The sequence below is a fragment of the Chenopodium quinoa genome, unplaced genomic scaffold, assembly GCF_001683475.1.
Source record: "Chenopodium quinoa cultivar QQ74 unplaced genomic scaffold, ASM168347v1, whole genome shotgun sequence".
NCBI lineage: Eukaryota > Viridiplantae > Streptophyta > Magnoliopsida > Caryophyllales > Amaranthaceae > Chenopodium > Chenopodium quinoa.
Window position 1 is genome coordinate 151,746 of NW_018745368.1, and position 15,368 is coordinate 167,113.

Below are 15,368 nucleotides of genomic sequence, written 5' to 3' on the forward strand. Positions count from 1 at the left end.
GATTAATTAATGATTCAATACGAGCACATAAGTTCAAATTTAGGATTACAAATGGATTACATATTCTTCTATTGAAGGATCCCTTGAACTAGGTAAAAAATAAGTGGAGACTTTTGTGACTTCATGACACGTTTCAAAAAATACTCTAAACTCATGGTAAAAACCTTACAATCTATATTAACATCAAGTAAAATTCATTGTAACATTATAGTTTTATTATAGAGTAAATGTAAATTTGCAAATCAATAATACACAAAAATTAATCAAGTTTTTTTTATTAAAATCTCTAAATAATCTACTAGTAATATTTTAATTTCTAAGTTCTATCACAAAAATGACAAAAAATGAATGATGAAAAAAAAAAATAAATAAATAAATAAAGTGACATACTCCGTATCAAGTTACCCAACTCTCCGGATCAATAGAACTTTTCGACAACAGCTATTAATATACACAAACAAATTCTAACAATCTCCATTTATTAGCCAACATGCTATCAGATCCAAGCATAAGAGATTATGATAGGCTTTAATTCTAACAAAGATTGGAAGGAATTTTAAATAAAAAATCCCAATATACCCAAATTTGACACATGAATTTTTTTTTTTAAAAAAAAAACTACCAATTAAATTTTTATTTTGACTGATGTTAGGGATCGAACCCTTGATCTCCAAGCTTAATAATTAGTCAAAATTACCGATGCGCTGGCTTCTCCTACTTGTTATTTGCTACATAAGTAATAATTTAACTTTTTCTTTTCAGAAAGTCAGTGAACCCAACCTATAACGCCACTGTATCGGAGGGACTTGATCTCGTCACTTGCCTCAAAAGGATCCACACCATAGAGTGCAGTTTTGATGGGAATGTGGACAGAGGGTGGAGGTTGGGGGATGAAGGTGGACAAGATGGAGGTGGGAAGTGTTTAATTTGAGGATTTTTTTTTTAGTTAGTGGCGGCGGATGATGATGGTGGTGGATGATGGTGAGGTGAGGGGAGAGTCATCTGTTTTTTTTAATTATATTGTTAATTTGAAAAGGATAATTAAAGGTTTTTAATTAAAAAAAAATAATTAAAGAAAAATAAAATAAAATGACTGGTTGTATAGATCACTGGTCACTTGGATTCATTTTGGGAGAAAAAAAATGCAAACTTATGTTTATTTTGGGAATATTTAAAGGTTGGTCTATTTTAGGAGGATAGGGCAAAGCTTGAGTTGTTGTTATTAAATTTTCCTAGTATATATTATGTATAAACTTTTTTTTAATATGGTAAGGAGGAGATCCATCATAGAATGAGTTTGGTGAGATTCAAATATTTAATAGCTGACTTTACACATAAAAGTCGGAGAATTAGCTATCTATTCTAACTTCTTTATCTCTCCCTGTAAACTTATTGTGTACAATACATTTTCAAATCTAAATTATTCGTCAAACTTATACTCTTCCGATCTCCGTCTAATTAGAGGAGCTTGTAAACGAGAAGCACCAAAGACCTCCCTCATTGACTTCCTAATTAGTACGAGTATGGAATTATGGATCACAAGTCAAATGAAAATCTAGGAACTTTTTAAACACAAGAAAAGGCGGGAAAATGCAACAAAAATACATACTCTCAGTTTCTACTTCAATTTTCAGTTGCAATTGAGCTTCATACTCAATTCAACAGAGAAAACAGAGATTTTTCCCAAAAAATCACCCAATTTTGTTGTTGAACAGAAAAATCGAACGCAAAATTAGGGTTAATTTAATATGAAAATGGAGAGGATTTACGTCACAGTTAGGGCAAGACCTCTTTCTCCAGAAGACGCCAAATCAAGCCCTTGGAAGTTGTCTGGCAACTCAATCTTTTACCCTAATTCATCTTCTAAGTTCGAATTTGGTATCTTTCTCCTTCATTTGTCGAAATTTGTTTCAAAGTTAAGTAATTTTTTTAGGGTTTTGATTGATTTTTTTTTGGTTGATAATTTTTTGCAGATAGGATATTCGGAGAAGATTGTAAGACTAAGGAGGTATATGAAGCTCGTACTAAAGATATTGTTTCGGCCGCTGTGGGCGGGTTTAACGGTATTTTCTTTTCTCTCATTTTAGGGTTGTGTTTTGGGTGTTGGGAAACTAGGGGATTACATGAAATTGGTATAATTGTCAAGGAATTGTATTGAATAATTGAATAATCAAATGTTCGAGTGAAGCTGTAATGATTAGCAATGAAAAAAATGCTCAATTGTGTTAAAGTGGGTGTGATTGCTGGTGAAGACAGGGTTTTTTTGGTGACATGGTTAAAAAAGCTGAATTGATGATGATTTTTTTTTTTTTTTTTTGGTGCTATAGGAAATGATAATAGTGTTTTTAGATGTTTTGATGGACGAGCCTATTGGGCGAAGGTGGAAATGGAACTTATTAAAGTATTACTTTGGGAGGATGATATTATTTAAACTACTAATAATTGCTTATGCATACATAATAAAAGATTTGTTAGTTATTGCATGGATGCGCATAACTGACTAGTAAGATTCCGTTGGAGTTTAAACTGAATGATAATATTGCATGGTTATTGTAAAGTGAGAAATAACATGGAATAAGAAGGTTAAATGGGTAAATAGTATAAAGTTGAAAGTGTAGTGATTTGGTTTCTATGCTTTAGTTTCTTGTTTCACAATGATCTTTGATATATGCAAATGACTGATGTCTTACACTGATTTTTAGGTACTGTATTTGCTTACGGACAAACGAACAGTGGGAAAACACATACAATGCGTGGATCCCCCTGTGAACCAGGAGTCATTCCTCTTGCTGTTAGGGAATTATTTGATATAATTCAAGAGGTATATCCTTCATCGAAATAGCCTCTTTGCTAGAGGCTTTGGTTGGTGTTGTGTTCTTTTAAGTAATTGATCATAGATGCTTGCTGCCAAGTTGTCACAGCAATACTTTTACTTATGTACATATAAGTTCCTCTGCATGATTTTTCTTACAAATGTCAACATCCTCTGACCTTATGTCTTCTTTTTGTTAAAGGTTCCTGATCGGGAGTTTCTTTTGCGAATGTCCTATTTGGAGATTTATAACGAGGAGGTCAATGACTTGTTAGTTCCTGAACACAGAAGACTGCAAGTTCATGAAAGCCTTGAGGTACCTATAACTTATATTCTTACTAATCAAATATGCTGATCAAAATTTGCACTATCCTTTGCTAACTTCTTTTATTGCAGCGGGGCATATATGTTGCTGGTTTGCGAGAAGAAATTGTTGCCTCACCTGAGCAAGTCCTTGAATTTATGGATTTTGGAGAATGTATGGCTTTTCTTCGTTCCACCCCCCCTCCCTCTATTTCTGATTGTTGCAAATTTTAACTCAAGAATTATTGTCTGAACTGTAATTGTTTGGGCTAGGCTTAAAGTGGAATAAATCTATTTTGACTCTTGCCAATCGCATTCTGTTAATGTGTGGTTATGCTGCTTTTGAGAAGGATTTTTGAGCTATAGTAGAGTGTTGGAGTGTTGTCTGTCTTTATATCTAAGTATATTATTTTGCAGCTCATCGGCACATTGGAGAAACTAATATGAACTTGCACAGTAGTAGGTCTCATACAATATTTCGCATGGTATTGCCTCTACTCTTTTATATTGCATTTTAAATTTGTGTAGCTGTTCCGTCACACTAGTTCTTGTAACAGATAATTGAAAGCCGAGATAAAGCAGGAGATGAAGAGTCTGGGGATTCCTGTGATGCTGTCCGTGTCTCTGTTTTGGTATGGGGAATCCAAACTATTCTAAATCACAATCTGTTTCTCAATCCTCTACTGTAAACTTTTGATTGAGCAACTTGTAACTATATAGCTACATGAAGACTACTGCCAAGTTTTCTTCTGACTTTCTTTTTCTACTGCTTGGTATGGATTCTAATTACATATCACGGTTCGATCCAGAACCTAGTTGATCTTGCTGGCTCAGAACGTGCCGCAAAAACTGGAGCAGAAGGTGTACGTTTGAAAGAAGGTTCTCATATCAATAAAAGCTTGATGACTCTTGGAACTGTTATAAAAAAGCTCAGTGAAGGTGCTGAGAGTCAAGGGTAGGATCCACTTAATTGCTCTGTAATCTTTTGGTCGGACGACTTTTACATATTACTTACATCACGGTCTTTAATTATTTTCTTACTTTTTTACACGTGAGGCAGGGGTCATGTTCCTTATCGAGACAGCAAACTTACACGTATACTGCAGCCTGCCCTTGGAGGGAATGCTAATACAGCTATAATATGCAACATTACACTTGCACAGGTTAGAAAATCTTTGTTTAGATTACTATTTGAGTTTTAGCTGCTCTCCTCTGAATTGTGGTTGTGCTTTTGCAGATTCATGCAGATGAGACAAAAAGTAGTCTTCAGTTTGCAAGCAGAGCTTTACGAGTCACTAACTGTGCACGCGTTAATGAGGTCTTAACTCAGTTTTTTGTACATTTGCAGACTCTGGAGTCTATTGTTGATGCTTCAACTGCTTATACAATAGTGTTGATGTTTAAGGACACCATGTATTTTCATTTTTGACCTAATGGCTAATCATGTCCGTCTACAGATCTTAACTGATGCAGCCTTGTTGAAGAGGCAGAAAAAAGAAATTGAGGAGCTTCGGGGTAAATTGCAGGTTGCCATTACATAAACTGGTATCCTTATTGCAATTATCATTTTCTTGTCTAAATCTCTGTCCTTCTAAGAGGGCAATGGATTTGTTTTTAGGCGTCTCAATCGGATCATCTTGAAGACGAAATCCTCAACTTGAGGAACACATTATTACAGGTATGAGGTTATTTGATGTGTAAGCTCAGCTGTCAACTACTGCTGTCTAAGTCCTGAAATTGTTTTACCTGGCCATGTAGACCGAGTTAGAGAGAGAGCGAATCGCTCTGGAGCTGGAGGAGGAGAAAAGAGCTCAGGTGGAGCGTGAGAAGATGCTAGAACAACAAGCAAAAAAGATAAAGAACTTGAGTTCTATGGTATTGAACTCGAATAGAGAGGAAATTCGTGATCATCCTAAAAAGGTGTGGCTCATAGAAAACATGTGCTTTTATCAATAGGATATTGCTTTTGATGTCCTATATCCCAGTTAGAAATCTTGATTTATGTGAAGTTATCATATATATTACATGATCTGTTAACTTCCCATAGCTATAAATCCTGAGGTTCCCCATCCTTTTCCATTCCACTTTTCTATCTAAAGATGCTAGTTTACAGTGCTACTATTGGGAGTATGGGACTTGGAAGTATACATAAGTCGTAGCGACAAGTGAAGCAACTTATTTCTTGCAATATTGAACATTATTGTCTTAGAGCAATTAATTTTAAAAATAAACGAGGTGCAGTATTAGGTAATCAATGCTGGTAAAGTGTTATTGTTTACATAAAAAATTATTCTAATTCTGCATGATTTTGAGTTAGTATCTTATTTAGATTCAAGAGTTCTACCTCTTCTCCAGCTGTTCTGTCAGCATAAGCTATGCATGTAAATTGTATAAGAAATTACTGCTATCGACGTCAAATGCTTTCTGTTGGAGTCTGAATTCGAGAGATGACATTTGAAATTTTATATCTCTATCCTTGTTGTGTACATATCTGCTTTTGCTGTGGTGTTGACATGTTTGTAACTTAATTCTCATTTCTGCTACTTTTGGAGGAGCTTCTTTCTCCAACTCAATTTTGTATTACTCTTACTGTTAATCTCTTTTATTACATAGGACAAGAGACGTGATACATGGTGCCCTGGTAAACTCACAGTGGAGGCTTTCAAAGAAGTAAGGAATTTACTGTGCCTTTGTCATGATATAGAAGGATCTTGTGCACTGTGCCACTGTATACTGGTTCTATTGCTGTTATAATTTAGTTTTGAGTGTCTTTAAGATGATGAAATAATAAGTGCGGGTGTATGTTAATATTTACAATTTACATCAACATTTCCATTTTCTCCTTTTCATTTTAAAAGCTCTCATAATTGAATAATTAACAGTTGTGGATGTGCTCTTCAGTCAATTTAATAACAGGACTAAATTTTATTCCTTATTTATAGATTAAAAAAGATTAGTGTAAAGGGATAAAGATAGTGAAGACTGATGAGCATGACTGCATGAGACAGTTACTTATTGGGAGCCTTGGGGCTATAATGCAGAGTTTCATTTCAAAGTTTTTTATTTTATTTTATTTTATTATTATTATTATTATTATTTTTTTTTTTATCACAACAGCTGTCTTTGATAATATTACCATGAGGTGGTTGAATTCTTCCAATAGCTATTTCCAAATTTGCTTCTCTTTTTTTTAAAAAAAAAAAAAATTAAAATTTGATTCTTCACAGCCCTCACCTGCAATAGATTAGATAAAATCATAAAAAAATATTTGGAGACAAAACAATATCATAATTCTGATATCAATTTTATTTGTATGATTCAGTTTGGTACACTTTCTTGATCTTAGTGGAAACCTGCATGTGCAGTTATGGTTGGATTCAATGTCCCAGGATTCATAACTTGTGATGCCCTAGGGACAGATAAAATGGGAACTTGACCCCTTTTTTTTTTTTTTTTTTATGTATATATATAATTGGAGATCTTTTCTACCGTATCAGTTGATAGCCATGTCACTGTTCTCTTTCCTTGTGCCAAGAACTTACTTTTCAGAGTTTCCTAACAAAGTTTACTGAAAAGTTTGAATGGTATTTTCATTTTAGGCATCTAACAAGATGGATTTAAGAACTTCTGGTATGAAAGTGAGACAAGAGCGTGATCAAGGACCTCTTGTTCCTTTTGAAGATCTTGTAACTGAATGTGAAGCTACACGTGATGTCTCTAGCAAACAAAAGAAAGATCATGATGACAATTATTCAGATGATTGTGTGCTTCCAGACCCATGTACCTTGCTCAAAGTTACTAGCAGGAGAAAAATGCCACAAAAGAAAAAGACCTTGCCTATGGTTAGTATATTATTTCTTTGCCTTTTTCACCGATCAATACCTCTGTTGTTATGCTGTGCTTAGCGGCTTAGCCTTCTAAAATCTAAACTTCCTAATGTAAGTATGTTACTGCCTTCAACCCTTTATTACAGTGATCTCTGACATACTTCGATTTCTTCTCTCTCAGGAGAACAATGAATTACATGAATTGCAAGCAGAATATGAAGACCTTTTCCTGAGATTTGAAACTCAGGTCTGAATTTTTTCTCCGCCTTTGTGTTAAATTAATCTGAAGTGAGGTGACATAACACCTGATTCTTCTTTATCTCAAATGCAGAGGATCATGTATGAAGTACAGCTTGATTGTTTAAATAGAATGTCGAAAACTTATGCAGAAAACTTTGATTACCCCACTCATTCTCCACACAGTAATTCTTTATCCAGTGACAACAATATGCTCTCAGTAGATAAAGATGCTACTCTTTTAATTGAACAGCTAAAAGAGCAGGTAATTTTTCTGTTAATATTGGTTTGTTCTACCCTCCTCTGCCATCTTTACCCCTGGCACTTGTGTATTGTTATGATTTTGCCGTGTTTGTCTTTCAGATTAAGGTGTTAGAAATGGAGAAAGTATCAAGTGAGCAGAATTTTGAAAGTATAATTGATTTTGAGAAAAAGCAGAAAGCATGTGCAGTGGAAAAATATGAAGAGGTATTCATGTTAATTTATTTATTCAGATTTAATGTTAATTTTGATTACATTCTTGTCTCTGAGAAATTTGTATTTTTATATGTGGATAATCATAATAATCAAGAGCCTCATAGTTTGATAATGTTGTGCATGTGTCTGTATTCTTATCTCAACTTGGTGAATCCCATTATATCTGGATGACAAATTTTCATTTGTTCCTCCTGGGGTTAATTCTCTACTACAAGTATACAACAACCAAAACTTATATCCTTATATCACCATAAAATGGGCATTGTTTCTCTTGGGGGAAAAGTTCTGAAACTGCTTTAATTTTAATATTCTACATATGATATTGGGATTAAGAACCATTAACCCTTGTAAGTCTGTGTCTCCTTTTTTCTAATCAATTCCAAGTATCTGATTTGGAAAATAGTTACAGCAGAGGCTGGAGATGGTCATGTTAGTTTACTTGACTATTTTCAAGGGGAGCACTGTAAGTTCTATATTTAGAATGATTGCATAGGATATTTGGATGGATCAGTATGTTTTTATTTTTTATTTTTTTATAATAATTTTTGGTCGTTTATATTATTAGATGTTTCATGGGGAACTCATAGTCTCATACAACAATGGAAAGAAAAAGACCCATCGCAGCCTATCTTGGATGATCAGCTTGTTATTGCTTTACGTGATTAATCTGGTTATGTGTTTTTGTATTGCTTGTGTCATTCTTTTTTAAAAATTCCATCTGGCTTTACATATGCTTTTCTAATTGTCTAACTATTTTTTGTTGACCTGCTCATTTACTTTTCAATGGCATGATTTGCTTCTCATAGTGTTGGTAATCTCACTAGTCTAAAGTCAGAATCAGAAGGATGGTCATGACTCGTGCTTGATAATATACATTGTTTTATCGATCAGAAGTTTTAAGTTATGGACATTGCAAACTTAGTAACATATACTAGAAACAACCTTAGTGCTTATATAGAACTTCTATGTAACTTTTTTTTTTTTCCTTTCATTTTCCGATTAGAATGCTTGCATACTCTGTCTCTTTCCCACTACGACGGCTACGTTTGTTTAGCTTTCCATCTTTCAGCTGGATTTGTTCCTCTGTTCAATAATTTTCTCTCTTTGTGTGCTGATGGTTTGTGTTCCTTTAAAATTTTCAGCTCTATGAAGAGCTCCAGAATGCCAAAAAGGAGGCTGGGGTTGCTTGTACTAAATTGAGTGAAAGATATGCTGAAGCAATGGAGGTAAAAACTTGCTGCTTTTGCATCCCTGCAATAAATTTAGTGTTTAATCTTTTGCAGTATAGAAATTCTTGCTCGCCTTTTTCTTCTATCTTTTACTTTATTATTAATTGAGTGAATGGTAAATTATTCTTGGTTTCATATTATTCTTGGGTCAAATAGGAAAGCAATTCAAACTTAGTGTCGGAGCTTCAATTAGAGGTCCAACAAACATGTGAAGAAGTCCAAAGCCTGACTGCTTTGTTTGGATGCATCTCATCAGTCAATGAGGAACTTCTTATGAACCATTCCAATGCACTTGACGAGTTACATGTATGTTTTTCTTGATCCTTTTCCATATTTTAAAATGTATATGCTGAAAGAGTAGACAAAGTTGATTTGTTTTGAGTTTGTGCAGAATTTGAAGTCCTTTTTGGGCGAAAACTCCGTGTTATTGAGATCAGTTGCTAATGATCATTTAAAGCTAACCAATAGCTTGAAAAACAGGATAGTTGAACTTGAGAATGAGAAGGTGAGGTATCACATAACTGAAATAAGCAGCAGGATGAAAGTTATTATGATGGTTTTCATCTTATTTTAACAGATTCAATTTCTTTGTAATGATGCAGCTTATATTCAATAGTCAAACTGAAAAAGCCTTGGCTGTAAGTTTCTTTTCGGTATGTAATCTCTGTTGTGAATGTTGGTTTTCTTCCTTTGTAAACACATATCCTTCTTTTTACAGGATCTCTCAGAACAGTATGATATGGAAAAATCAGATCTATTTTCTCATATTAAATTCCTTGAGAAAGAAGTCTATTCCTTGTCATCTTCTTCCTTGTCTAGAGAAAAGGAGTCAATGAGGAAAGATCTCGAGAAAACCAAAAATAAGTTAAAAGAGACCGAATCAAAGCTTAAGAATTTAATGCAAGAGAAAACTAGACTTGAGGTACTCAGCTATTTCCTTGTATTAAATCTTAGATAACGATTTAAGTTTATATTATGTTGAGGTGATGCGCTTCGTCATGAGTAGGGTGAGAGAGCTAATGCTGAAAGAGAGATTAAAAAATTGCACAGTCAGAAGGCTCTTCTTGAGCGTGATATCTGCAAACGAGACTCCCTTGCTGGTAGAAGACGTGAATCCTATGTTGATCGTCCCAGGGCAGCTGATTCCAAAAAGATGAGGGGTCAAGAAAATGTTATGCAGCAGACACTGCAGGTATATTGAAGTCTTGCTTGCTTGTCAGTTGAATTATGCTGATATTAACTGTAAATAATTTAGATCAAAATCGAATTTGCATTATTCATAATTTCCTATATAAAATGGAGGCAGATTTCCATATTAATGGTAGTGAAAAGTATATATGATAGCCTCATTTTCCCTTCTTGGTCTTACACGCTATCTGATGAATTAATTACTGCATGCTTCTTCCAAATTAAGACTAAACTTTTGGTGGGTTTACTAAGGTTATTTTTTGTAGCTTAAAAATTCTTGTGCAAGATTAATATGAGCTTTCAGCTCTGTAATGTTTTCCATATCTGAAAAATGTTGGCTTTACTTGGTATTTAGGATGATTATAAGAAGCTGGAAGTTCTTGCTTTTGAAATGGAAACAACAATTGCTTCTCTTGAAGAGGAGCTTGCTGCTGCAAAGCAAGAAAAGGAAGAATTACTTGCTAGAAATGAAAGTTTGAGTTTTGAAATTGAGATGTTATCTGACAAGTTTGACGCGTCAAACAATGAATTAAATGCTTTGCAAGAAGAGCTTTCAGATTTAGTAAGCCTCTTAACCTTACTATTATACTACCTCCGTTTCATATTATTTGCAACGATTTGACATAAAGTGTGAGTAGAAAATGTCTTATCGTTGCAAATAATATGAAACTGAGGTAGTACTTTGTATATGTGTGTTACAGTTTTGCAGATTATGGATTACCTTTCCTTCTTTGTTACTCTAAGATTTTGAAGGGCATTTATCTTTTTTTGATCAGAGATTGAAGTTTGAGAAATCTGAAAGCTCCCACCAGAAAATGGAAAGCCAGCTTAATCTATTGGTTGAGGAAAAGGAGGAGCTAGTAATGGTATCTTGATTTCTGATTAAATTTGGAATGATTATATTTACTTTTCTTTGCATTTTATGTTTATCTACTCTGTATCTTGATTTTCAGCAACTCACAAATACCCTTTTAGAATTGGAGGAGGAAAAGGCAGTGTGGTCAGCCAAGGAAAAGGCTTCTGTTGAAGCCATTAAGGAAAAAACAAATGCTTATAATGATGAGCTCACTTCGTTGTCAAGTGAATTATCAAAGGTAAAAATCATATCAATAATTTTTGGTTTCTGAACCTTGCATGTTCTACATCTTGGTAACTCTTCCCCTCCCCATTAATCAAGCTTTTGCACTGCGTATGTGATATGGCTTTTGTACTAAGCTTAAGGCCCCGTTTGGTTTGATGTTTTCATGGATTATATTTTTCCCATTTTTTCTCATTTTCCATTGTTTGGTTTGTGAAGGGTGGAAAACAATATTTCCCATGGTGGAAAATTGCATCCTTGATGATGGAAAATACTTTCCTTCACAAAACAAGGGAAGCCACGTTTTCCTCCCTCCTCCTTTCCTCCTTTTTACTTTCCTCTCATCCATCCTCACATTCTCACTCCTATGTTTTACTTTTCTTAACTTTTTTTAGTATGCAACCAAACAAAGGAAATCTAATTTGCAATTGCACTTTTACTTGAAAATATGCTTTCCATGAAAACTAATTTTCATTGAAAATGTTTTACATCAAACCAAACGGGGCCTAAATTCCAATTGCGGGGAGGTTTAGTGATTTTTAGGGGTGAGTTCGGGTAGTTGTGGCAAGGTGGATTGAAAACACTAAGATGAGAGAATGTGAAACATTTGACAATTTACTCCCTTTCTGTCAAATTGACTGCTTGGTTACAAGTCTTCCAACAGAGAATTCAAGTTGTGCAAACTATTCGTAATTGTTGTTTATTTTTATTGTATGGTGGTGGTTTATGTTTGAGATGTAGTAACTTTGACATGAAGTTATAATTTTTTTGTAAATGATAATATGTGCTTAATCTAGCGGTATGTTTGTCATATGAAGGTGAGAAGTGAAATGATGTCTTTCCAAAAGGAATACGAGGCCCTTCAGGAGAGATTGAAGTGTGCAGAGGAACATGCAGAGTTGAAGACAAAATGCAGGTCTGCATCAATTGTCTGATCACCCTGCTATTGTGATTTGATTTTCTAGTCATTATCTGTTCACCACCATCACGAAACCATTGATTCCAAGTAAAGATGAGTGCATTGTGTCAACAAGCACATTCATCTTAGACATGCTTCTTTTCGTGTAAAGCAGTTGACTTCTTTATTGAACTTGGGTTTGTATCCCAAATTTTTGAAATATCCATGGGCACAGCTTCACTTGGAATCTAGGTTCCACGTTTAAACTCAGCCTTTTCCCCAGAAAACTTAGATCAAGAAAAGTATTTTTGAGGGTAAGGTATTATGATAGAGTAATAAATAGCTCTTAAGGGAAGTATAAACCCAAATAGGGATAGTCCATTTCCACTCCTGCAAAATATTTCACTTGGAATAGTTTCCATTCATTTTTCTAGAGGATTTACTATAGTGAAATGGGTACACTCCCTATTAAAAAAACGAGTTTATACTGAGTTTTGCAACATGTACTCACCTACAAGCCTACAAGTATCTATTCTGGGTACATAACATGTCCACTTTCCAGACTGACATTCTAGAAAATTTGTATGGTTTTTCCCCCTGAGCTCCAATGCCTGTAAGCATGCTGTTAATTATCCTATGAGGGTACCAATGAAGTAACATAGGCACATAGCTTATGGGAACAATCTTCATCGAATTCTTTAAAAATTTTCTCTAAGCTATTGATGATTATTTGTGACTGTACCACTGAACAGTAGTTCCTGGACTCTATAAAGCTGTAAGCTTTGTTTATTTTCAAATGACAAGTTACTGGGGAGAATCCGAGACAGATATCAATAGAAATTAATCTATGCATGTTCTCATTCTCTATCACACAATATATAATTAACTTCTACAAATTATTGTATTTATGCAATTGGTGCTTTTAAAGGCCATCATATAATTGGATACTCCATATAAGATGATAGTGGTGGCATAATTGAATGTTTCACTTTTATTATTTTTACTTTTATATTTATTTATAAAGATTTTCTCTTCTATTGTAATCTACTTATTATATTTCATAAACTTAGACTAGTTTTGTTTACTGAATTAATTAAAGACATTGTTGAGCTTTGGGTTGGGAAAGAGCTGAACAGAAAAGATACAACAGATTCTGTAACTCATGTAAGGTTCTTTTGATTATACTGGAGAAAAGCAATTTTGATTTACATTTAGCTTATGATACTTTCAGCTATTTTTCTTTTGTATAAAGAGAATCACCATGTGCTTTTCAAATATGTTCTGCAGCATGGAGAGGTTATCCGAGATTGATCAATTGAAACATGCACTTGAAGTGACGGACAATGAGAAGCGGAACTGTGAACATGTTTGTTCCTTGTTCTATTTAATTTTTAAAATCTGTTGAATGAATTACTTTTTCATGATACTAGCTACATTGATCTCTTTCCTTCACAGCTGTTGAAGTCCAAGCTTGATGATTTATCTTCAGAGCATAGTCTTGCGTGCAAAGAAGTGGATAAGCTTCAGATGGAGTTAGCTACTCTCAAAACGGAGCAAAAAGATTTATTATGTAGGATCAAACAAGAACAAGGATCAAATTTGTCTAATGACTTGCAGGTCTCATTTACGTTTTCCTATTGTCAAGAATATTTGACAGTTGGTAGCTATGCATTGCTTGAAAAACTAAACCACCTGTAGGTACTCCTAATAAAGGCAGTTGACCTGTTTATATCATTCTTACAGATGAGCAAAAGCCAGCTCCAGTATATGACTGAAGAGAGGGACAACTTGAAGGCACAAATTGAAGAGCTGCAAGGAAATAAGGTTGAAATCGATTGTATTGGACAATGCGATGATGACAGGGTAAAGTTGATAGTTTCTTGGCACTGCCATTCGCTGTATCTGATAACTACTACTCGATAAGTCTATAACCCTAAAGATATCCAAAACTAAGTTTGTTTAATTTTCAGTTGACAGCTCAGCATGAAGCAGAACATCTTTCAAAGAGATTAACTGCACTGGAATTAAAGATACATGATGTGAGTGCTTGTAGAGTTGGATTTTCTATTATTAGTGTGCTTGTGCATAGAGGATATATAATGTAGATAGCCAAGATAGGAGGCGATTTGTTTGCTGAATTGATCAATAAGCTTATTGAGTTGGTGCCGTAGCAACTACTCTCTCTTGAACTGAACTTTTTATACATCATCTTTTGGTGGAATCCTGTTCTGATGCAGATATTAGTCAATGCTATCTGTTTCTCCTCTTCTGAGCTGATCTAATAAAAAAAATTCTCCTAAATTTTTTGTTAATCAGGATGAAGTTAAGAAGAACAAAGAGACAGCAAAGCTACGAATGAGACTCCGATCTACACAAGCTAAATTGGATGTCTTCCGGGAGAGGTATAAGGAAGCTTTAGATGAGCAGGATTTCATGCATAAGAAATTTGAGGAAGCTTCCACTATGTTGAAAGAACGGTTGGCTTCCTATGGTATAGAGGTGCTTAACTTGAAGAAACAACTTGCTGGTGCAAATACACGTTAACCATTTCATGTATAGATATGTTAAGAGAAACACCTGTTTTGTACATTGAAGTGGTTCGAAATTGGGGATTCCTGTAAACTTAGGTGATTATCATTACCTCTTAGGGAGTATATATTTATAAACATATCGAGCTAACGTACTAATTAATTGTAAAAATATATGCAGCTTGTGTATTTATTAGGAGTGGATTAACAAAGAAAGTAGTATTTTGGTGAAGAGGGATTGATTCTGATGCAGTTTGCTGCTTTCTTGGGCTGTATCCTGTATGGCTGTATGTAACTTCATGTTTGATTAATAAATACTCATCCATGAAGTATTATTTACCAATAATAGATACTTCAGTTTTTGTTTTAGCGTTTTTAATATCTTATGAACAATGGATGGTTTATTTTTTTATTTTGTTTTGTTTGTATTAAAATAAAAGAAACATGTTTGATAATGTTTATAAAAAATTATACTTCTTCGGGTTCGTTAATATTGCGATGGTTTGATTATTATTTTTGCAGGCCCTATTTGACCATTAATATCATTAATTTTCCATCAAGAATTTAAAATATACTTTTACACTTTTTTTTGATAAAAAAAATGTACCTATAGTCATATATGATGTTATTAAGTACAAGTAATATTTAATTCTCTAATGATCTGCCATTAGTAGAACTCTAATTTTCTTTTTCCATCATTATTTTCATGATCAGTAGCTTACAACAGTAATTCAAGGGAAAAACTTAAGAAAAAAATGTTCTCTGAATTACAAGCTTAAGAAGAAATATTA

The 15,368-nt window shown here is 34.0% G+C and overlaps 1 protein-coding gene across 1 annotated transcript; it reads left to right on the forward strand.

The window, feature by feature from the left end:
* The first annotated feature begins 810 nt into the window (after nucleotides 1–810).
* Nucleotides 811–15,141, forward strand: LOC110712831 (kinesin-like protein KIN-7O). The gene is made up of 33 exons (XM_021891283.1): nucleotides 811–1,878; nucleotides 1,974–2,063; nucleotides 2,703–2,821; nucleotides 3,015–3,128; nucleotides 3,209–3,290; nucleotides 3,533–3,600; nucleotides 3,673–3,747; nucleotides 3,925–4,070; nucleotides 4,176–4,278; nucleotides 4,353–4,433; nucleotides 4,573–4,641; nucleotides 4,734–4,793; nucleotides 4,874–5,035; nucleotides 5,729–5,785; nucleotides 6,715–6,957; nucleotides 7,124–7,189; nucleotides 7,274–7,444; nucleotides 7,543–7,647; nucleotides 8,799–8,882; nucleotides 9,042–9,191; nucleotides 9,277–9,390; nucleotides 9,488–9,523; nucleotides 9,604–9,807; nucleotides 9,892–10,077; nucleotides 10,429–10,635; nucleotides 10,850–10,939; nucleotides 11,027–11,167; nucleotides 11,970–12,067; nucleotides 13,337–13,415; nucleotides 13,505–13,666; nucleotides 13,793–13,912; nucleotides 14,020–14,088; nucleotides 14,366–15,141. Exons 1-33 carry the CDS (start codon nucleotides 1,749–1,751, stop codon nucleotides 14,591–14,593), a joined length of 3,909 nt encoding a protein of 1,302 aa, XP_021746975.1. The 5' UTR covers nucleotides 811–1,748; the 3' UTR covers nucleotides 14,594–15,141.
* The last annotated feature ends 227 nt before the right edge of the window (nucleotides 15,142–15,368 follow it).